The sequence below is a fragment of the Amphiura filiformis genome, chromosome 19 (genome assembly GCF_039555335.1).
Source record: "Amphiura filiformis chromosome 19, Afil_fr2py, whole genome shotgun sequence".
Lineage (NCBI taxonomy): Eukaryota > Metazoa > Echinodermata > Ophiuroidea > Amphilepidida > Amphiuridae > Amphiura > Amphiura filiformis.
Window position 1 is genome coordinate 9,252,545 of NC_092646.1, and position 25,560 is coordinate 9,278,104.

The 25,560-nt window shown below is 35.7% G+C and overlaps 1 protein-coding gene across 1 annotated transcript in view; it reads right to left on the bottom strand.

Moving 5' to 3' along the window:
• The window catches only part of LOC140140886 (E3 UFM1-protein ligase 1-like), a 100,802-nt gene that overhangs the window by 61,440 nt on the left and 13,802 nt on the right, over nt 1-25,560 (bottom strand). Inside the window, exons 2-5 of the mRNA XM_072162637.1 lie at nt 21,897-22,042; nt 21,222-21,250; nt 18,283-18,380; nt 1,390-1,504 (exon numbers count right to left, since the gene is read on the bottom strand). Coding sequence (XP_072018738.1) covers nt 1,390-1,504; nt 18,283-18,380; nt 21,222-21,250; nt 21,897-22,042 — 388 coding nt within the window. The remainder of the gene's footprint in view (nt 1-1,389; nt 1,505-18,282; nt 18,381-21,221; nt 21,251-21,896; nt 22,043-25,560) is intronic.

Here is a 25,560-nt window from a genome sequence, read left to right on the forward strand (position 1 = left end):
TGTCAGGAAATATATTTTGTACTATTTGTTTGTTGATCTGCATTACTATTAAAGGTCCGTAACCCGATCGACAGCATCATCCCCCCGATTTTTTTCATTGTTGATGAGGTTTTGGTATCACATAATAGATGCTATTTTTCTCATTACTATCCTGAAATTTGACGCTCCAAGTCGATGTATTTCCGGAGAAATCATGAATCACAGCAGTTTTTACAGGTATACCAGTTTGTAAACAATGGTAAATACTTTGGATTTCTGGGAGGGAATTATGAGCGAAATATCAGTCACCGCAACAGCTACTTTGGTTTCAGCGTCATACACATTCTGTGAAAAAAGCGAACCACACTAACTGCTGAGGAGGCGGTGCGCCGTATATAGTTATAAGCGGCAACAGAAAGCGTGGTGTGCTAAATAGCTCAATTCACTAGCTGTTTGTTTTTTACCGAGAGGTACCGGTTCAAAACCCGGTCTCGGAAGGTTTTTTTTTCCTCTCCATTTTACCCAAACTTTTTTATATTCATTTGAAATGTACATATTGCAAGGGAAATATATTTTGTTTCCTTTTTTTCTGAAACGGTACGAAAAAAAAACATTTTCCGTTCAATACGGGCCGGGCATTGTACAGCATGTCAGCATTCGTCATTGCCTGCCCAGAATGCAATTCACGTATACCAAGGTATTGGATTGCAAATTTGGCTATCTATTCACATTTACGCTGAAAATGCTCTCGTTTTTTTTCACAAAGGAGGCGATATTTGATATTATTATGTAATTTTAAAGACAATCCATATCCAAAACCAATAGGGTTACCCCCTTTAAATGTAAGTAAAATATGAACGCAATAATGCCGTCATTGCACGATAATTGTGCAATTGGGCAGGGTGCCTGATAATTTAGCTTTCCCGACAGTATTTTAATTGCCCCTGACAATCGGACAGGTGATTTATCGGACCCTGTTTAGATTGTATCCATCTACCAACTGCCAGAGAAGATACCTTACACTTCCCACAATGCATTTCTCCCATTTCAGTTTTCTGTACTGATACTGATATTATATATATGCTATAATTGGGAACAGAATTAGAAAGACAAGTTTGCATCTGACATCGGTGTCAATCAAACTCCCTATCCGACACTTGGTTGGCTAATAGCGTGTAAAAGGAAGGTTGATTCATCTGGTGGCGATTGAAGAAAAGGAATCGCAAATAAATGGTGAAAAACTATATATATTTTTACAAGGCAAAAATAATGTTTTTCTAGGCATCGTTGACACGATGCCTTCGAGAAGGAAACTTTCCTGCTATAAAAATGACTTTACTTGGCCTAAATGTTTGGTGACTTGTTATACACAACCCTGTCAATGAGGGCATCAATCCATGCAGCACTTACATCTGTGATGAAATCGGCGGGTAGGTCATAAGACTTGATGAGGTCAGCCATGGTCACCTGGCCATTATCTTGAAGCTTGTCATTGATTTCTTCGGCTAAACTGTCCAGATAATCACTGAAAAATATCAATCAAAAACAAAAATTAAAAAGTTCAACACAATACAATATAACATCAATTTTAAAGCAGCTTTAATCCACCCAACTGGGCAGTCACAACACCAATTTGGTGCGGAGGGGACCCAATAATGGCCGCATGAATTCTGACCATCACTTGGCTTGTTGGATTTGTCTATACCTGGGATCAAAATAGCATAATCCAGGTGAAAACTCCATGTGATGAAATCAGACCATCCTCCTTTAAAAAATTTCTCTAGTGTGCGATGTGTAATTCTTTGGCCTATTCCATTTGAAATCGGCCATACCCCTGTGGAAGATCTAAAAAATGTCTTCAACACAGTAAGCATGTTTTTTTTTAAACAGAATTTACTAAAGGTTCATTATTTTGAAACCAATACTCCCCCATATATGGCTTTCTCTATATCTTCAACAACTGGAGTGACTCTTTCGAATGGTATTCACCCAATTGTTTATTCTATTTGATATCCATACACTAGGAGAAGTGAAACGGCGTCGTTTTCCCAATTTTGGCGTCGAAAGGCGCCACTTGGCGTCAAAAGGCGCCAAATGGCGCCACTTGGCGTCACTGGATCCATTTTGGCGTCACTGGCGCCAAATGTTGGCGTCACTGGATCCATTTTGGCGCCAGTGGCGCCGTTTTGTCATGAAGGTAATTTTTTGGCGTCACCGGCGCCAATATGGCGTCATTGGCGCCATTTTGGCATCAGGGTATTTTTTCACAAGACATATGGCATCAGTGGCGCCATAATGGTGGTTCTGGTGCCAAATCGGCATAACATTGCAATAATAAAATATTTATAATTTGATATACCGTATTTGTTCCAATATTAAGCGCCCATACCCCAATAAGTGCCCACATGTTAATTTCAATTTGCTAAAGGGTACCACTATAATGTTGAAGTGACTGATGCTGATAGACGTTGATACAGTGAAATAGCTTGAGGATTTGAAGTCCTGTGTAAACTTGTAATACATTTACTGCATCAAAAAAGCTACTAGCATATCTCGAGATCCTATTATAACATAGGTAAATCTGTCTCTAAAAAATGGCCCTTATGAAAAAATTAGGTAAACCAGGTAAAAAATAAGCGCCCACCCTAAATGACTTTGTAAAGCGCCCTGGGCACTTATTGGAATGAATACGGTACTATAAGAAGCTAGGTGAGCATGTTATTACAATTCCCCCAGATGAAAAGGTAACAAAAATTCAGGTCAGGTGTTCAGGTTTACTCCCTTTAAGCTCCTTTACTACACTGTGCCAAAATAGCTCCCCAATTTCTACTGGATAGAGTTTCCAGACATGACAGAAGTTACACTGGAAAAAATCTAATACTTGGTCAATGTTTCTGAAAATCTTCAGAAAATCACTTTTGTGCAATATCAAGAAAATAGATACAGCTTTATAAACAAATGTGAACAATATATGATAGTACCAGTTTGCATTAATTGGGTCACGAAGAACAACTGCTTTAATGATCTATGATTGCACAGGTGAATTACATTGGCTGCACTTTTCCGAGGTTCAGATATTGACGAGTCTTGTTGCAATTCGGCTTAAAAATATGTTTGCTTCTGCAGGTTGGTCGTCGGATAAAAATTGCTTTTAATGTCATAGGCAGTATGTTAGGGGATGGTAATTTCCTTCAGAAGCGGCAGGCTGTAGTACCTAGGGAAAACTTGTTTATTTGCCTTACTCTGTTCTGTTAAGGTTACACGAAGAAACGTATAAAACACGTATAAAAGACGTATAAAGTTGTTCTCTAAAACTGCGTTTTCTCAGCAATCAAATATCGCAGTGAGTCAAATGTTGGTGCATGGATGTATCTTTACATTGTTTTTGTTTGTTTATACAAATTTTTAGAATCCGTTTGAAAATCCTTCGTTTAAATCATTTTTACGCACCATGTTCAAAAGATCAAAAACGTTGCGTTCCATGCAGTTTTTTTCAAATGTTCGCTCCGTATAAAACCACGCCGAGTGATTATTTTCTCTTTTTTTGTATTGTACTACAAATCGACCAAAGAAATAATGTTGCCATGGGGAAGAACAAAATACAGTACCGATTAAATTTTATTAGCCGTTTTTGGGAACAATTTTCGAGAATCTTGTACCACAAAACACTGTTTTGTTACATTATCGATATCTGGATTACGGGACGTTAAATCAGACATCTGAATACCTACATTATTTCTCAACATTCTGCCAATTGCTATCCCATTTGATTTTCACTCCAAATTGAAGCTAGTATTGCAAAAAACGAGGTTTTTCCTCCATCAGTTCGTTCAAAATTTCAGCGCCGACATGCGTGTTTATTCTAAGAGCCATTGTGCGGACGCCGATTGTAATCACGCAATTGCATCCAATTATAGTTATATATCCGCTTCGGGAACAAGCAATTGCGTAAGCTGATCTATGGCCAAGTGGATAGAGCGTTGGACTGGGATCTGTTATGAAACATTTTTGTTGGTTCGAGTCCCTGTGTGGCTGAATTTTCTTTCTTTTTTTCTCTTTTCTCATTTTTACTTTCTTTCCTCTTTTCTTTCTCCTTTTCTTTTTCATTTCTTTTTTTTTTTAATTTCTTTCTTTTCTTTCTTTCTTTCTTTTTCGTTCTTTTCTTTTCTCTCTCTCTCTCTCTTTTCTTTCTCTCTCTTTTTTCTCTTTTCACTATTTCTTTATTCTTTCTTGCTCCTTTCTTTTTAGTTTTATATGATTGATTCGCTGACTGCAGTGAATCGTGATTGATTGTTTTTCACATATATATAATTCAGAAATTTGTAGGCCTGCTAAGTCTGTCTTGTTGAATATTCTTCCCAAATTCGATTTGCAAATAATTGCTTTTTGATATTGTTGTTGATGTTATTGTTGCACCCTATTACATTGTAATCAGGGGAATAGCAGCATTGATTTATCAAGGCTATAAATTCAAAATCAACTAATTTTCCAGGGCGTAGCTTGACGAAGTGCCCCAAATCAATTTTAAAATTTATAAAATCCTTATGAAAATTGCTTAAAACGGCTTGTGCCCCCGCATCCGACCCGCATCCGACCCGCATGCCCCTCATGACACCCCCGACTCACGAGCTCCGGCATCGGCACGAGCTAAGCCAAGTTTCATAGCCTTTTCATGTCTTGACCGTGGATAAGTAGGCCTACGTCCCGGTACGCTTGTGCATTTTCTGCATGGCTGTTTCTGTTATGAACTTACGCCCCTCTGAAATCAAGCGCGTGAAAAACTCTTGGCTAACCTTAAGGTTTACAGTCCTGAGATTGGGGATGTATGTATGTAACAAAGACACAGGGCTTTCACATGGACCAATCAGGTCCCTTCTAACCTTAAAATTAATATCGCAAGGCCACTGACTAAAAAACAAAATAGGGCGAATACTCCCTGTTCTCCCCGCCACAATTTTTTGTTGCTTATCAGTCAGTCTTGAAGGATATTGCACTAAATGGTTATTTTAAAAACTAAATTTATTGGCATGAAGCAAATGTATGGTACCGACCGTACCGTATGTATAAGATGATTATGTTAAAAGGGTTGGGTATGACAAGCTATGACAATTCTCGCGTTTCACAATACGATGCGCCTCCAGCGGTCGCTGGGTCAAGACCAAGATACGAAGTGCATCATGGGAAAATGAGTCGACATCCAAAGCCCGCATAATACGAATACAATACAGGAACATGCATCATTGTGAGTTTGAATGTCATTATAATGATGTTACATGCAAATGTACACTAAAACAACAATATACAACTATAGTAGATCCATTTTCTATCTATTGATCACAAGGAATCCTTTGTGGAGCTGTTTTCAACACATTTATTATCACACTCAGCGTGAAAATTCAATAGCAGCTAAAACGGCAATGTCGACTCTGGAGTCGAAAATTTGACTGCCAAAAACAACCGCTAGCAGCGCATCGTATTGTGAAATGCAAGAATTTTCAGTATAGGCCTAAAGGGTGCCTGGTCACTCGCATGTAAAGGTGGTACTGATATGAGGGTACAGCAGTCTAGGGTCCCTTTTTCACTAGGCTTTAATACATGCAGTTCCTTATAAGACCCACATTTGGTTGCTCTAGTCTTTGTGCCTCAAACTCTGAAAATTATAACTTTTTAGCTCAAATTTGGAAAGTTTTTGAATTGTTAGCTCCACAGCCTATAGCTTGGCCTGATTTTAGTTTACTATACCCCCCCCCCCCCACCTATTAAAATGTTGCCCCTATTTTGCCCGGAAATCAGTTCTTAGTACCCGTGCCCTCCCCTTCCAAAATCTTAGTTGAGTGCCCCTCCGCCTACCTGAAACCTCCTGGGATAAATAGGGTAGAGCAAAAATAAAAAGGGCCCATTGCGATACCCTGGTAGAATTGGGTCAATATGGAACCAGGGTTGACAGCATTCGATGAGATCTGACTTGTTTTTTTTGCTTTTTGTGGCAACAAAATGGGTGTGAAAAAATTATTTATGTGTGAAAATATCAAAAATGTTGCTTGAAGTAATGTTTTCTTTTCTTTTAGCATTGTAAAGTGCACTTGTACAAATTTTAATGGTCAATGTTGGCAGAAAAGCAGCTATAAGCAGCTTGCTTGCTACATTGTAGCTCTTGTGAATGTTTGACTTGGAATCAGGGGCTGCACCAGGGTATTGGGCTATTCCAGATATTGTCCACACTCCCCCAAAGATGACATGGTTAAAAAAATTAATGTGGGATTTCCCATGGGTGAATTCACAATTTCCCAAGGTTCTCATAGTGGGATTTCCCATCCTTTAAATTTCAAAGGAAATACCTGTTTGAAAGACTTTTAAGATGACACAATCAAGATCAGTTTATTTTTTCCATGGGAATTTACTGGTACCATTATTTGCAGGGATTATTCTGGGAAATCCCAAATACCCAAAAATGGCATGCATGACAATCATTTTTACATAGAAAAACCCAAAACCCAAAGATATGTAACATTTTAAAACAATTGTTTATAAATTTATTTTACTTTCAAGATGGGACATAAGGGCCGTAGTAAGGTTGGAAAATGTGGGGTGCCATCACAAATGTGGGGTGCCAAATTACAAATATATGCCCAAATTGAAATAAAGATATAAAGAAAAACATAACAAATTTCTCAAGAAGTGGGCGGCCATGGCATCCCGGCCGCCCGCTTGCTACTGCCCTGAGATGGGAAGTACTATAATATATCCATTTGTTTAATTTTTTTATTCTATTGTTTTGTACAAGAAACAAAGAACAAACAAAATAAAAAAGATGTATTTTGCAATTGATGGAGCACTAATGAAAAGGCATTAAGGCCCACAGACACTCATCAGGGAAGAATATTATTGTAGGCCTACACTGTTAATAAATATTATCATGCAAGGAAAACGAATTTGCAAGTAAGAAACTCATAGTTTAATATGTTCAACTTCAAATTGACATAACATTTCCTAAACCAGAAATTTACTATTCATTCATACTCATATTTATTGTCCAATCAACTTTAAAAACAAGCAGGGGTTTTCACTGTTTTATTAAAAATTGTATTGTAAGCTATTGTATTCATACACATAGGTCTATGTAAGCCCTAAAAAATGTTTGATTGGCGCAGCCTGACCGACCCTAAAGTTAGGCTCGACCCTTGAGGGTTTTTTTAATATTTTTTTTGCAAAAAAAATAAAAATAAAAAATTGAATTTAAAAAAAAGGAAGAAAAAAGTTCCAAGTTACAGCTTAATTAGTGCTAAAGTATAAATTGAGTTATACCTAAATATATGAAGAACACAACCTTTACCTGTTTTCTTAGTAGCGAATGTGATTAATTTTGCCACTTAATTGTTGCATTTTTAGATTTATAGGCCTATACTCTTTAAGTCTTTTATTCATGTAAATAATTTTAATATATTGTACACAGAAGGCATATATTTTAATAAAGATTCACTGATACATAATGGGGTTTTCAAAACACTAGAATGTGTTTAATAATTTACTCTAAATATACCAGTGCACCTTTAATAGCAGTGCTAGAATTCTAGAAATGCCATAAAGCATGTTGGCCTCTTGCCCCTAGCTCGCCCTATTTGACCTTAGTAACAAAAAGTGGTAAGTTTGAACTATCTTTAGCTCTACTAGTCATAACTTGCTACTACATGTACTGACTGTGACACAGTATACTAAATAGGAAATTTAAAATAAACTTGAACAAGAATATGGTGGCCTATAAACTTATTTGCCGATCTGATATGATTCAAATTAGGTTTTGAATGCCTTTCAGACTCAAGCTGCAAACTGCATGTTTATTTGAGGCAGTTTTAAATCAATATTTATCATCATCTCTTCATAAGTATTAACAAAGAAACATACATCAAAGTATTGAAATTTATTAAAATATTGCTATTTTTACGGTCAACATTTGGAAACAAATTGTGCCCATTGCATTAAATGGTTGGATCGATCTAAAATTCAACAAACAAATCCATGTTACATAACAATCTACAGCTTTTTAAAATTGATCGCTGGAAACAATCAAATTTGGTGGTGTTTTTCATCAGGTTCTTCAAGTGGAAACAATAACCTGATGAAAAACATAGCCCCAGGACATAGCCAAATAATTTTGATTTTGAAATTTATTAAAATATGGAAGACAAAGATATATGCAATCAGATTTTGGAAAAATGTGTGGACTGTAGTGTATGCATATAGGCTTAGGAAGCTTTTCAACATGGGGGGGCTGAAACTTGAAAAAAAAATATTTGTTGGGCCAGACTCGGTGTGTGCGGGGGGTCCCGGCAGTCAGAAAATTTGGCAAAATATAGGTCACAAAGACCCTTTTTCCCTCTTATCTTATCACAATTTTTTAAGTTCACCTAGGATTATTGGGGGGGATGAAAGGTATTCCAGCCCGCACCAAAATTATTGAGGGGGCTCCCCGGTTCCTAAGCATATGGTATGTTAGAAATAATTTTCCAGACCTTCTAAAGGCCTAAATAGCCCTTGAAAATGTGGTTCATTTTTCAGCAAACAAAATAAAATATTTTTTTGGGGGGCGGTTGCAGTACTTCTTAAAAGTGGACCGTTTTTAAATAAAACTCTATACTTGGGCAGATTTGTGGACCCAAAACCTGCTACAAATTGCCATTTGCAATGGCCCTTTTGTCAATGTTTTTCTCCCACTTTTAGACCTAGGCTTTTATTGGAAAAAGTAACATCTACAATTATGTGGTTCATAAAGGTGGCCCCACAGTCCCACAAAGGTGTGTTGAGGAGCTGTGCAATAATTATGAGCCCTGGGTGAGGGTAAAATGGAGGGGGGGGGAGCAATTTTTGGCAAGCCAGAAAGGGGGAAGCAATTTTTTTTTCAAAATTGCAATATCAATCAAAACCCTGTGCAACACAAACTTACAATATTTGTAAAATACTTATTTTGTAAACAAAGTCTAGTTTTGGTTTTCAGGCCACCAGCAAAAAACAATATAACTTGTTTGAACAAGTAGGCTATACTTTAAATAAAAACATATTTTAACATTAAGTCATAACACATCCCATACCCCTAGAACTTCGCACACACATAAACAAACACCACTACCAACAAACACACCAAGAAACAAACAATAAAAAAATGTTATAAATACATATATAGAAAAATAAACTAAATAAATATTAAGAATAATAGATCAAGAATGATAAACAAATAAAATAAATTCAAAATAGGCAAAGAATGTACTCTACATGTATTTCTAAGCTAGGCATATAGTGTTCTGAAATACTTAGTTCATCTTGGCATTACATTTACAAATCCTTAGTTCATCTTGGCATTACATGTTTCAACACAAATTCCTCGCTTTTTAAAATTGATCGCTGGAAACAATCAAATTTGATGGTGTTTTTCATCAGGTTCTTCAAGTGGAAACAATAACGTGATGAAAAAAATAGCCAAATAATTTTGATTTTTTTTAAAAATTCACAATATAATGCACATTTGATGGCAAATGATTAAAAATTGATTTTTTTTATATTAAAACAGTACTCGAAGTAAACTTTATAAATCTAATGATATGTAGGCCTACTTAAAAAGTGTATGTAGGTCGAATGAAAAGCCGACAATCAATTAAAAATTTTGACCTTTTGTATTGAAGATATGGATTTTTTCCCAAAAACACAAAAAGAAAATGGATCTTTTTTGTATTAAAATGTTTATAAAATATCAAATTTTAATAATTTGTCATAAAATTTGTATTATATCACAAATTTCAAAAAATCAAAGTTAATTGATAGGTCTATCAGAAGGATATTCCTTGTATTTGATATGTCTGATGTCCCACAAAAACATGAAAAACATCATACCAGATGAAAACAGATGTGAGTTGAGATATTTGGGATGAAAATGGATCTTGTATGAAAAATAGCAAAAGAGACCCTGTCCCTAGGAACAGGAAAGTTCATTTTAGTTCATTTTCGGAAACTTTGTTGAGCTTGAGTTTACTTGACAAATCTGAACTTTTATTAATAGACTTGTTTGACTAGAAAGGTCATATCCACATTTAAGAATAAGTCAACATTTAGTTCATTTTTTGGTTCCCAGTGGTGTACTCAAACTGGAGTGTGGGGGTTTACCACAACTAGCCTAATTGATGCTGTGGGAATATTTGAGGAACCATAACTGGAAACCCCATTATAGTAGAAATCAAACCTGTATAAAGTATGAGATTAAAAAGCAGTGCTGGAGGACTCGATTCCTGGACTGGGACTCAAGTCCTTTTTCGAGGACTTGGCTTTGAGACAAGTCGAGTCAAGTCGAGTCCAGCAAAATTGGGTCTTTTTAGGTCTTTTATATTCATTCATTTACCTTAATTTGGTTTCGATGTGGAACTGAATTCAGCAGTCTAGTCCGCCGCTTGCAAAATTGCTAATTAAATCGATATGTCAGTTAATTTTACCTGCTAATTTGTGGGACTGTACTACTAACGATGGTCGCAGGCCCGTACGCAGGGGGGTACCCCCAATGTGCAAAAGTATACAAAAAGTTCCAAAATATGACAATTTGCAAGCGTAGCAAGCAAGAAAATCAGGGTTTTTACGCATTTTTGGCCAAAAAAGGGTCCAAATTTTTGAGGAAAAGTCCACTTTTTACAAAATTGCCCCCCCCATTGGAAAAAAGGTCCACTTTTTCAAAATCAGCACCCCCTAAAAAATTCTGTGTACAGGCCTGGATGGTCGTTCCAATTGCAAAGTGCTCAGCCCAGGCATGGGATTTTCCAGTGGAAACACTGGAACCAGTCTTTTTGATGTCAAAATTCCGCAGTTTTATTTATTTTCAGCCCATTTTCAGGTGTTTTTGTCCAATTTTACACGCTTTTCCAGCTTTTCCAGACTTTTTCATAAATGCGTAGTCCCATGCCTGTCAGCCGCACTGTACTGAATCAACGCCATGCGCCTCGAATGCACACCCATTTAGTGCACACAGGTGCTTTTTTACACACCCTGTGAAATGGTAAAAATGATAAGTTGTCCAACATGCCTTGGATGCTTTCTGCAAATGACTGGAATTCCAGTTGCCAATGTTACTTGAAAAAGCTTGGAAATCAAATTAAATGAAGGAAAAATCACGGAAATGTCCAAAATGAATTCCCAAATTGAGGATTTTTAATTTTGAAATATTTTTCTGCCAGATTTTTTTACCTTTGGACACATTGAAAGTCTGGATTTCCAACAGTCACGACTGGACAAAAAGTTCGGAAAACCGAACTCCTCTATAGGGGGGTGTATCTATTTTCTGGAATAGCCCAAATCATGACACATGGGTATTTAATATCTATGAACAAAATCATCACTTTTCAATATATGGTATTAGGTGTAAAAATGACATTTTGTTGTGACTTTTGAACATTTTTTCCAAAAATTTAATTTTTATATGAGGAAAAAAAGTCAATCACAAATTTTTCTGTGATATATGATTATGACCTCTTGAAATTCCTAAGTAGACATAAAACACATTTTTAGTCATTTTGGCCAAAAAATGGACCCTTTTTCACCGTTTTTATCAATTTCTTGCATTACAGAAGTTTGAAACTACACTAAAATATAAAGTATTGATACAGCGTGGCGCTTCTTTAATTTTAAGCTATTCAAAGAGAAGCCAGATTACATGGAAACAGCCATTTACACCCATTATTTTGGGTCAATTTTAGATGAAGGAACAGGGTTTACTTTAAGGTGCAAAACATGCATAGTTTGGCGTTTAGGCACTTTGCGGACCCCTTCAAATCCAAAGTCCCAAAGTCCAACGCAGTATAAAATCTTGAAAACATACTCCTGCCCAATTTTGTGCCTATTTTTGCATTTTTCTCAAAAATTATAGCGCATTGGTGACAAGTAAGATATGTATATTATAGAAGCAAGAACTACAACTACTGCATTGGAAATTTTATTTCAGCAGACACCAGTTGTGGAGTGAGGGAAAACCAATATTTGATCAATAAATCAATAATTACTTGCCTTGAGTTGCTGAATTTACAGTGCAGTAGATGTAGTCCTTGCCCTATAATATATACATATCTTACTTATCACCAATGTGCTATAATTTTTGAGAAAAATGCAAAAATAGGTACAAAATATGGCAGGAGTGTAGTACCCCCTTAAGCATTTTGTTGAAGGGGTATTTTCAAAGAAAACCCTGGAAGGGAACCATTACAGTAAGTTGAATTGGTTATAAGACAGTTAAGGCAGTGTTCACAATCTTCCCAAAATTGACAGCCAAAGGTGCGAACAAATTATTTTTGGGTGGAAAATGCTGACATTGAAGATTTAAAAAGGTATAATTTCTATGGTGAAACTATCTGCAGTTTCTGATTTTGCAACCTTGCTATTGGCCGACAAAACTGAATTTAAACAAGATATTTTAATATGCTCATTGTACTCTTAACCCTAACAGGACGGTATACTACAAAATACTACTTGATATATGCGCTGTTTGTGCATGCATCCCACGTGGTGTGATGACGCAATCGCCCTAAGTGATATATAGGCACGGTTTCGCTGGCCAGCGAAGCCCAAGACCCGTGGCAAAGTGTCGCCGACCCAGTGCCTGGCATGCGAAGGGTCTCGGGTTCGAATCCCGCCCAGAGCAAACAACTTCTTTCCTTCTTTTCTCTCTTTATTCCTTCCTTCTTTCCCTTCCGTCGCCATAAAGCCCTTAGGCGGTTAGGGTTAGGAGCCAAATTAAGTTCACATATTTTGTTTATTAAAATCAATATGTTATCCTTTTAAATAATATAAGTTTAATATTTACATGCTTGTACCAATCATTCAAAATTGACATTTGGTTTTACACAAAATGACAAAAATAGTGATTTTGGGAAAGAAAATAACTTGGGCCCATCATAACATTTGATAGGAAAGGTCTCAAAGGGTAATTTACCCCCCCCCCCCATTTTACTTCTTGGTAAGCCACAAAATAAAGCTAAATAATACCATTTAAATTCCAAATAAATATGTTACCCACTTACCGCTGAATGGCACAATGCGTTCCACGAGAATGCAAACAACAATTATGTACATTGAATTCAAATTTGCAAATTTTGGTTGTCCGTTCGCCCGGGACAACCAAAACATGCACCGGACAACTGAAAATAATGCTTTAGTTGTCCGGCGGACAACCAAAGATATACAGCCAAAAGCCACTTTTTCAGCATATTATTTTGCTCAAACCTGACACAACTGATGAATTGTTAAATATTTAAGAGTAATTGTTCATAAATTGACTACACTCACTCCACTTTATTGGTCACATGTAGTTGTTTCAGATTGTGGCAGCTTACGGACAACCAACAACTTTGGTGGATAACCAGAAATTACAACCTGGTTGTCCGTGGGACAACCCCTTTTATTTTCTTAATTCGGACACTGGAAATAATCAAGAGATACAATATTTTGCCATCATGAGTGACACACAAAAGCTCACAAACATGGTGGAGTCAGTATGCTTTGGTTCTACCTCATTGTAATCAATGAAGAAACATCTGATCATGAAAAACAGTCTCCTCTTGTTTCATAATGTAAACAGGGGCTTGATTGGGAGAAAAGAAAAGTAAAACTTTACACCAATAGAAATTGATCTCTGAAACCTGGGCATTTGTTTCAATGTTTACTTTATCAGAAGATGGCAGTATATGAATGTAACTTGTGGATTTGCCATGTCAGTTGTTCATTTGGGGGCAGCAAACACAGTTTTATACAATAATAACTGTATCAAAAACAATATTTTGTTTTCATCAGTAATGATAAAATAAGACTGACTGGTAGAATATTGTTGCATAAATAGAACAGAACAAAAAGGAAAGCAAATATATGTGTATGCATTATTTCAGTTAGTAGGGATAAAGGAAATATTTTGACACATGTAAAATAATTACTGAAATCATATATTTCATTTTTACCAACATTTGAAATGTTCATCCCCAATTTCATATTAACAAAGGCGGAGTCCCTTGACCCCTCCCAACATAGCTGGCACACATGATGGAAGACAAAATGTAGTAAACATGTTATAGTTCTGGAAATATCAACAGTTAGTTCAGGATGTAAGAGGGCTTAGTTTGCAACCCCTTTGGTAGTTAATGACACCTATTTGGTTCTCTCACACAGTCAGTGTGAGTATCACAAATTAAGACACTTTCTCATGCCCACACGCCAAGGTAGTTTTAACTACTTGATGTTTAAAAATATCATGCCAAGGTAATAATAATATCACACACCATGATAGTAAAATCGTGCACATTCCCAAAATATAATCAGAGAAAATGTTTTGTGTCTTCCCTCACTCCCCAATTCTTATAGATATTTGAGCGCCAGGGCGTAAAAATCAATAACAATTTCATTTAGCAAACAATATTTCCTTCCCAGTATGCCTGTTCAATATCTCAAGCCAAGCAATTCTGAAAAATTGGCAACCATGCGTTACAGTGTTTGTAGGTTTTGGTACCATGTTTACCTAAAACAATATAGGGGTTTTTTTAGTGACATTTAGAGCCAAATCAACACAAACTGCTAGATATTTTCAACAGCCAAAACCTCAAATACCATGATGCCCACAGTCTATTTGAAGATGTGGACAGCCCAACAAAGCTTGACTAGCATTACCTGCTGTTGATTTGAACGTTTGAAAAAGTGTCACAAGACATGAAGCATTTTAACATAAATTTTACTATTTGATTTTGGGCTTGTGCAAATTGATGAGAGCCCAGATTCAAACCATAGACCATCGTATGTTTCGATGGTCTATGTTCAAATCCTACGACTTGAGGGCCCTTGAAGTTTTTGTATAATTATTGCGCATGCAAATACTGGATTGTGTGGTTTGTAGCATCCCAGATCCCCATCTTCCCTGCCATTTGGACTAAAATTGTAAAATATTTCATTTCAGCAATTGGGATTCAATCCCTACTGAGTCCTGATTTTTTTCTCACAAAATTTTCATATGTCAGTTTGCTCGAGCTCCAACCACGTCATTATAAAAAAATATCTGAAAAAAATCAAAGAGCCCTTGGAGTCAAATTTGTAGTGAAATTTAGACAGAGACAAGTTAATCAATAACAAAAATCAATGTTTGTACTTGATCAAAAAACAAACATTTTATATTGATTTTGAATTTAGCCTGATTCCGAAAATATGGCACCTTTCGCCCTATTTTTGGTCCAGGTTATTTTTACTATCGACCAGCAAACCATTAGGGATTTTTTTTTTTTTTGCAATTTTTTTTGTTCAAAATAGTTCTTCAACTAAAAGAGGAACTCAATAGTAATGGAAACCTTCACATCTAGTGCATTTTTCAAGTAGTTGCTGTAAATCTGTTGTTTACATAAATTTTGGGCTCAAATTAGGCATTTTTGTGGAACCATGTACTGGTATGTAGGCCCTACTACCAAAGGATATTTTGAAAATAAATTGAAAATAATTTTGGGCTCAAAATTATTAGGCATTTATGTGATATGTAAGGATATTTTGAAAATAAGTGATGAAATGTTTTAGGTCCAGAATCACTATTTCAGTAACTTTGTGATTACATGATGATAAGGTCAGGAATTTAGCCTACATTCCATGTGCGCTAATCAAGGACTGTTTTTTTTTTCAAGTCCAAATCATTAGGGGTGCATTCGAATACCAACGCCCAATGGTACATGGCACATATGCTGGTTGCGGGGCTGGTTGTTGATGATTTCAATGCTCACACAGATGCATATTAAGCAATGTTTGAAAGTTTATTTGGACACTTTCTTGAAAAAGCAGCGTTAATTTAATCTTTCCTGACTTCGTTAAAGAAAACAAAATTAAAAAATCCATTATTGAATATTTATAATAAATCAACCAAATATACTATTTTAGCAATTTTGGCCAATCTGCAGACAAATTAAACCTGAAAAAATGACTAAGTTCAGCTAATTAATATGCAAAATTGATGCCAATAGAAAACCATACATGATATAAAGGTACAGGGTTTTTTGCACACATATGTATACAAAGTTCTTTCAATTGATAACAAAAAAACCCACAAAAAGTAATTAATTATGCAAATTAGTTAATTAAAGCTAATTATGTATTCATGATATTATTATGCAAATTAGGCATGAGTAGTTTTGGGGTTTTTTTCAATATTTAATTTTTTTAAGTATGAATCTGTTATGAGGTTGAATAAATGAACTGCAGTTATTACTTAAAAATAATACAAAAAAATAAAAAGTTTGACATTTTGACGGTGTCTGGAATAGAATTTTCATTTTTACTGTAAACATGGTATGTGGCACCATTACTCAAAGCCAAATCCGAAAAGTAAAAATAAAAATTCAGTCGCAATGAGACTTTAAATTAACATTTTGTTATCTGGATTAACATGGGAGGACAAGGAGTAAAAGGAACCGCCATTACACTGTACCGCGTACATACAAAAATAGCATGGCCTTGGGCACACTACTCCCTAGAAATATATTTGATAATGTTATGTTTCAAACAGTTTTCCTCAAGTGCTTCATTCGTTGTCGACTGAAATAATTTACATGCCAAGAGAGGTTAGTATTTCAGCTTTAAAATGGTGGTCGGTCAGACTATTTCAATAGGCCTATATTACTGATTTATGACCGATCTTCAAAAAAACAAACAAAAAAACATGCAGTAGCTCTTAAACAAAGCAATATTTAATTTTGTCTGACTCGATGGTAGCCTCGGAAAGGCTTCACACACCATATATTAAAAATTCAAACAATTGAGATAAATGGAGCATATGAGGAAATTCATTTTTCGACATGATGTTTTCTAAAATTGACCAACTTTGAAGCATGCGCTTTTCAATTCACTGTTATGCTTAATTGCATGCACAGTGTGGCAGAATTATTGTGCAGCCACTGTGACATCCCTAATAGTAGAGAATTGTGTGAAGAATCTGTGTAAAAACTTTGCAGAATATCAAAAATTCAACAAAAAAACTTTTTGGAATTTCCAAAATTAGGGTTGGTATTCTTTTGTAAAGTAAAAAAACTTTTTCCAGATGACAAACAAACAATCTCTGTGGCGGGATTGATATTTAATGGGCCTATAAATTTATGCATGTAAAAATAAGGAGGGAAATCAAAATGTACATAAAAAAAATTAAAAAATGCTATTTTATCATGTCTATTCACCAATTAATGGTAGACAATTTCACAATATAAAATATTCATTATTCAATTTAATTGCAATGTTAGAATTGGCCATTGATGCAGGTTTGGCACCAGTATCACCACTTTAGCGCTACTAACACCATTTGTCATGTGAAAGAATACCCCGATGCCAAATCAGCACCAAAATAGCGCCAATGGCGATATACAGTCCCTCCATGCCCAACGGGCGCCCCAGCTGGCGCCAAAATGGATCCAGTGACGCCAAGTTGGTGCCAGTGACGCCAAAATGGATCCAGTGACGCCAAGTTGGCGCCAGTGACGCCAAAATGGATCCAGTGACGCCAAGTGACGCTAAACGGCGCCTTTTGACGCCATATGGCGCCTTTTGACGCCAAAATTGGGAAAACGGCGCCAATTGGCTTCTCCTAGTGATACTAACTACAGTGTAAGACTTAAGTTAAATCTTCCACAAGAGGAGTAGTGTGGATTTCAAATGGGATAGCCTAATTCAGGGTTGTAGCTAGCCAAAGTTGAGTGCCGGCTAATTTTATTATCCAATTCACGAGGGCACAATCTTTTTAGCAAACGTAAGGGATCAGGGAATAGGCTACAGCCAGGATGTTAGCTAGCCATCCATCAACCTTCATTTTGGACGGGCAGTCTGCTCCTGGGACAGGCAAATTTCATGGCTGTGACATATGCTTAATTCTAAAAATAATACTTGAATAAGTTCTGTGAACTCAAAACAAGACCATACTAAGAAATGATATATAATTTGGTTCATCTCAAGTTTGGTAGTGATGTACATGCATAGTTCGCTCGCCACAGTATCCAATTGTGCGCATTAAGTTAAATGTCCTGATGAGTGTACATGCATGCGTACAGGGCAATTTGTTGGCACGCTTGCAGCACAACCGTGAAAGAGCATTGACGTCACTACCGAACTTGAGGTGATCCAAATTATAGCAATAGCTGTTTGACCTGATTGAACCTCAGAAGGGGCAGAGGTCTGGTTTATGCTTTTTTCAGGGTCAAAACTTGGACAGGCAGTTTTGGTGTAAATGACGGGCACTTGTCAAATCCTAGCTAAGACCCAGCTATAATTCCCCATTCCTACCTATCAATTAACTGCCCTAGCTGAAGGTACAAGTTGCCGTCACCTTTAACCAACTCATTAGCTTTGGTTTCAACATGACTGAAATCCACACCGATTATCTGAAACATAAGCAGTGCAAAAGGAAGACAAGTTTAAAATCAAAATTAACTTTTCCAATTATGGTGGTGGGCTTTGATGCTACCATTATCATATTCATCAATTTTATGATGCAGACCATGTTATAAGTCCTTACATCATTTTTACATACTAATTCAGGAATTATACTAGGTGGTTTCATGTATTTTTTATCTAGTTAGTCACTGACTAATAGTCAGGCACCATGCATGCTAAATTAATTGTTCAAATTTGGGATAACTAATGAACTAGCAAGTAATTTATCAGAATTAAAGTCCCATTCAGTGATCCCAGCGAAAGTGTAAAAAAAAATTGTTTACAAATTGCTTAAAAGTGAAGGATAAGTCATTCAAATTGTCATCATTTGGTTTATGCAAACTTTGACAAAAAACAAAGAAAACAGCAGTAATGACTAAGTTGAAGCCCCATTCAAATACATGTAGCTAATTTATATACTGTCAGTATATAAATTACAGATTTATATGAAATGCCTTATTTTGTCTAAATACACAGCTTTCGGCTGAACACCTAGCAGGCTATGTTAGCACGACAATGACAGAGGTACCAAAAAAAATAAATTTTGATGATTTTTACGATCGTCCGGATGAGCAATCACTTAATGGGCCTTTAATGGTAAATATTTATCAGGCAATACACTACATACAAAGATTACATGTTATCACAATTGTATAAACAAAAGAAAATAGTAATAAAAAATTAATTAAGAAAAAACAATTGATTTATATTTCATAAATAATAAGGACCCCCGGTGTTGTCATTGACTATGTGTATGCAAGATTGTTCCCAATTTCACATAAAAAGGGGTAATTTTTAATGTATGTCTGTGAACAAAAATTTTCGCGATATTTAAACAATAGGGGTGTTTTTCATGACAGTGTCCTTGAAATTTAAAATTGGGGTATATTATCCATTTGAGTGCAAATACACTGCTCTTTTATTTCTTTAACCCATCTCTGTAAGTAGAGGCATATTAAAAGGACAACAGAATTCTCCTTAGACAAAAAAAATGTCTCTGTTTTTATGTAAAATAGGGTACAAAATTGCTATATATGTCCTTGAAAGCATGCAAAATAGTGGGGCCATTTTTGACTTTGGGAATGATCATGCGTTACGCCTTTAATGATAGGTGACAACACCAGGGATCCTTATTATTTATGAAATATCAATCTGGTCGATAGAGGACAAATGCGGCAAATTTGAAATTGAGATTAAGGCAAAAATATGAGAGTAAAAAAATACATTGAAAATAGACATCCCAAAACTTTAGAACCAAGTTTGCTAGACCTTTGGTGTTTTCATTAAAGCCTTAATGTACGATTTCCATCAAATTTTGATTTTGTTATTCTTTATTCAAAATGTTGAAATAATACTAGTAATAACTGACAGGAAGGGTTGATGTCCATTTTAGGCTTAAATAACAAAATAAAGTGAAAGAAACCCCACTGGTTATTTTGGCCATTTAACACACAGTTCTATGGGAGGACATATTATCATAATTTTTAAATGTCAAACTTTGCTCTGTTGACCTACAAAGACAACAAATTTGGCCGATTCCATTTAGGTGCAAACATCTGTAAACATTACAAATATGCAAAAAAATCAGGTTTGAAAAAAATGAACCAATTTCATATTATAAGATCGTACATTATGGCTTTAAATGATAGACTAATGACGTAATGTTTGCATTAGGTAATAATTATAGTAACTAAATTTTTTTTTAAATGCGTCCAATTTGGCCTCCATGGACCAGATCTTGTTGCAGTTTGACACAGAACGCAAAACAGCCACATGCTTTGAATCAATGTTTGACAGTCGTCTTAGGGTATTTAAATAAAGCATAGACTATAAAGGCATGGGCGCAGACATTACAGCATCTAGACAGGATGTCTGGAAAAGTGACCTTTGGCACAGCGGGGGTCTTCCTGTGTATTTCAATTGGAAACGCAGGATGCATGTCCAAATTTTCTAGCAAATTTGTCATTTTTTTGCAACTTTGTAGTATTATTGTAAGAGTTTCCGTTGATAACTTTTTTTTTCGTAGAACAAAACTTTTGCTAATATCTTTGGAACTGGTTGTCCAATTTCAATGGGTTTTTCTGCAATAAGCAGGTTTGTAAATGCTATTTAGTAGCCTATAAGAAACTGAAAATTTAATATTTCCGAGTTCCGACTGATTTTGCTTGATCGCATCACAATTTAGTTCTTGAAAACATACTAAAAAAACAGAATCTTCCAATTATTAATTAAGTTGCACATTAAATTTTCAGTAATATTGATGATATTTGTCTGAAACATTCCTATCTCTTTAGCACATCTACTGATCACTTGTACTTGGTATGGCGGCACCCATGGGTCACATGGCCATTAAATTTAGTGCCTTTTATTTAATACCCTATGGTAAATGTTTGAAGAGCATATACATGTATGTATTCGCCGATCGCACGTCCATCTCAAAACGAGGTTCTTCCTGCAAAGTGCGTGCTGTGTGTGCGTACGCCTGTCAAACGCATGGTTTAATATTTATGGCATACACATTGCAAAATCCTTCCGACGCGTTGATAGAAAAGCACAAGAAACAAAAATGCACATTTTGTGCATTCATTTGCAGGGAGAACCTTGTTTTGGTAGCAAGATGGCCAATCCGTGCAAAGGGCAAATGGGTACACTACTTTGCACTCAATGATTGACCCGTAAACATGGTGGAGTTGATACTCTTTGGTTCTACCTCATTGTGCATATCACATTATATACTCAACATATAATCATAATTGACTCTATATGTTGAAAACATTATGATCACATACCTGCTGTAAATCAACCAAATTGATCCTCCCTGAAAGAAAGAAAGAAAAAAAGAAGAAAATCTAATTTAAATAATAGACAATTAAAATGTTTACAATGCATGATATTCAAATAATGGGCTATTCCAGTTGAAATCCATAAACCCTTGGCCCTATGGAATTCATGTCCTTAATCTCCCACCAGTGTGAATTTCAAATGGGGTTACCTGAATGGGCACGACTCCATTTGAAATCTACAGCCCCTGTGTAGAAGATTAAGGTCATAGGGGGTGTATGGAGTTTAACTGGAATAACCCAATAAGGGCAAGCAAAATCAAATGTTTGTCTCAGAGCTCTATCTTCTGATCTTGAATGCAGATTTGTCAAAATTTAATTGTGGTCAGTATTTTGACATGGACATAAAGGGGCTGGGGTAACAAGGTTTGGTCAGACATATCGAAATGCATTCTGAATGCGAAGAATATCCTCCTGATATCAAATTACTTTGATTTGTTCAAATTTATGATATAATACACATTTTATGGCTCATTATTAATCTAATGATGTGATGGTTTCATCTAAGTTTACTCTTGTTGTAAATCTAATGATATGTACTTACAGTGTATGGAATGAAAGGCAGACAATCAAATGAAAAGCCAACATTAAAATGAAAATTTTAACCTACTAACACAGACTTACCTCCATGTACAATGAGTTCATCTCTGATCTCTTTACTAACTTGTGATGGTGTGAGGTATTCCTTGCCATCCAAAGTATATACTACGTCTATCAGACTCTGCTCTAAGAGCTTGTTGACAATTTCCACACAGTTCCGTTCAGATAATCTAGATGGAAGAAAACGAGAAGCATTCAACAAGAATTACTGTGTGGATCAGTGCAGTGGCAGCGCTAGGGGGGTGGGGCATATTTTTCTTCCCCCACATTTGAGGCAAAACCCCCAACATTACGTTAATGTCCAGTTGTCCACTTTTGACGGCAATTTTGCCACCCCTTGAAATTCACTTTTCCCCCCCCCCCCCCCAAAAAAATTCCTGGATCAGTGGCAGCACAAAATTGATGGAAGGGGGGTTGCCCTATGTTGCCACTCCTGGTGTTGATTCTGTGAATTACTTCACAAGATTTTTATATTTGAAGATGCCCTAATCATAATGTGACCCAATCTGATCCACTCAGGCCAAAGTCAAACATTTAGAAAATTTCTTGAATACTTGCAAAGTTGTGAACCTTTTATAAATCTATTTTTTATGTTTTTATTGCTTTTTTTCCTCCTCCTTTTGCCTATATCTCAGTTTCATTATTGCCGACTTTAGCTGGATTGGATCAGATCTGGTCACAGATATTAACTGCATATCAATATATCGAGGGTTGACAAACAGAAGGCCTTAACTCAAAAAGTGCCTTTTTGAGAAAAATGAGTAAAATAATATTTTTGCATTGAGATGTGACCAAGTATTATTGTGCTATAGATGCAATAGGAAGTTGAATTGAGTTAAGGGGGTACTACACCCATTGCATTTTTTTTTTGCATTTTTTGCATTTTGTGAAGAAATGAGAAAAGAAATTGGACAAAGTGGTATGCAAAATGAAGGGGCAAATCTTCTCGTTCAATTGGTGGCATCAGTATCAATGACACGTACATGCTTCTAATGGTATAAGCCAAAAAGTGGTACATCACTAACGTTTTAAATTCACTTCATTTTGGAAAGCTTACTATCAACGGATTTCGTTAAAATTTTGGATATGTGTTGCTAACACATTAGGGAAATAATGTTGATATGTAAAATGGGAATAAGTGGTCCCTGATTTCTTTTATGACTTCATGAACTTGGTGCTCCACAACTATCAACAAGAGCACCAATGGTGCTGTAGCTCATTTGTTATGGGTTATGGTCAGGAATTGAAATTCATTGTGTTGGTGGTTGTGTGCAGGTTTTATTTGTTATAAGTGCAGTTGTTAATTTTTATTAGTTTGTTGACAGGACTGTGATGAAGAGTGTAGTTAAGTTTGAGTTTATTACTTTCATTGCACATAAAAATATCAAAAGGGCAACCCGGACAGGCACGCAAGCCCACTTGATGGGGTCCGTTATACACACACCAAATAAAAGAACTAAAATTACACAGTACATAATTATAGACACATTTACAAAACACTATAAACTACATTAGAAATACAATATTATACTAAAATTGAGTTGCCAAATTACTTCAGAATTCAAATAAGCACTAGTGAAATTGCACAAAGTAGGTATACTGACAAGTTAATTTGAGATGTAGTGGTTAGTGGTGTACCTGTCTTATTGGTTGTAGATATTTGTTAGTGTACTTAAGTTGGTGCTATTGACAGCTTTTTTGCTGGTTGCATTGGGCAGGCTATGTAGATTTGGTATAATACATGTAGAATTGTTTCATGTTTGCTGGTTTGTAGTTTATAGTTGAAGCTTTTTGGCTGGTTGCATTGGGCAGGCTATGTAGATTTGGTATAATAGATTTGTTTCATGTTTGCTGGTTTGTAGTTTATAGTTGAAGGTATTTTATAGGGATGCGTTGTGTAGAGTTGGTTGCTGGGAATGTTAGAACTTTTGTTGTGTGAGTGCGTATTTTTGAAAAGAAAAAAGAAAGAGGAGAAGAACATGCAAAGAAAGAACCAATATAAATATTTATAACATTTCAATAATAGACATTCCACAGTTCACACAAGAAATTGATAGTTGGGTTGGAAATGGGTGAGGTCATTAAATAATGCCTAAATATGATGTAATGTGTTTTATACACTAGGTATGTGGGAAGTGAACCTGTGTACTTGGTTTGCTGCTAAATATGGGTGGTCTTATTCAAACAAGTATAACTTGGGTTTGCTGTGAGCAGTTACATCAATTCTTTTTTTTTTGAAACATGTAGAATTTGCTCTTTTTAATGCTATTTTCATTTACAGCCTATTATAGATCTGTAGTTACAGTCCTTTAAACATGAGTTTACTTTTTTTAAATCAGATTGTATGATCATCTACTGTTTGGAATTCAGGCCAAAAAAAATTGTTTGTTTGCTTTGAAAGAGGACGTGCGGGCGGGCCGATTTTATTTCTTCGGATTTGGTGTATTCCTGGACCTTGCTAGAGCTAAATGCTAACAATCATTCATGGTGACTTATAAAAAACCCAACATTTTGTTTCTTATAATATAATAATAATATTTATTTCAATTGCCATAAATTACAAACATGAAAAAACATTAAAAGCAATTTAAATGACAATCCAGGAAAGAAGAAATAGACTAAACAGTCCAAGCACATACCGATAGGCCCCTACTTCGCGACACCGGTAGGCACATACCCATCAGTTCTAAAGTTGAGTGCCCCAGGCCTTTTACCTTTTCTGTGTTTTACCATTTACCAATATTTAGTAAATTACAGTTAAAATCCATTAAAAGCATGGTATTTTATTTAAGATATATTTATGCACAATATATAGTTTACTGGTAGTATACAATCTACCCCAATTACTGGTATTTACCTCCCCCTGACGACTAGTGTCACTCCCAACATCAATTATTGATGGTAGTGGTGGCACCTGCACTGTTTATACCCAGCTTGTTTCCTTGTTTGGTCAGATCAGGGAATGGTCACTCAGATTTATGCTCATTATTATTGTTGCAGCTTATCAGTAGCCTAGGTCAGCAGGAGTGCAATTGTATCCTTTTTCATAGAGCAATGATTGTTCAAAATGTTTAATGTCAAATTCCTAACAGCTAAAACCTTATTTGTGAGCGGATTTCCACCGTTGAAAAAACAAAATGTATGTTTAATATATTAAGGGGGTACTACACCCATCGCATTTTTTACGGGTTTTTGCATTTTGTGAAGAAATGAGAAAAAAAAAATTGGACATAGTGGTATGCAAAATGAAGGGGCAAATCTTCTCGTTCTATTGGTGGCATCGGTATCAATGTAGCTTACATGCTTTTGAAGGTAGAAGCCAAAAGGTGGTACATCACTGATGTTTTAAATTCACTTCATTTTGGAAAGCTTGCTATCAACGGATTTCGTTAAAATTTTGGATATGTGTTGCTAACGCATTACAGAAATAATGTTGATATGTAAAATGGGAATAAGTGGTTCCTGATGGCTTCATGAACTTGGTGATTTTCAGTGCTCCACATCTATCAAAAACGAACTGGTTAAAATGCTTCTATTTTCAATGTTGAGCTATATTTTGTATTTTTAACTAGCGACATTATTTCACTGAAACTTAATTAAGCCATAGGTAACAGGTTACCACAACCATACTAAAGAAATGCTGAAAAAAATTGCATTTCTCGTCACCTATACCCACCATATTTCGTAA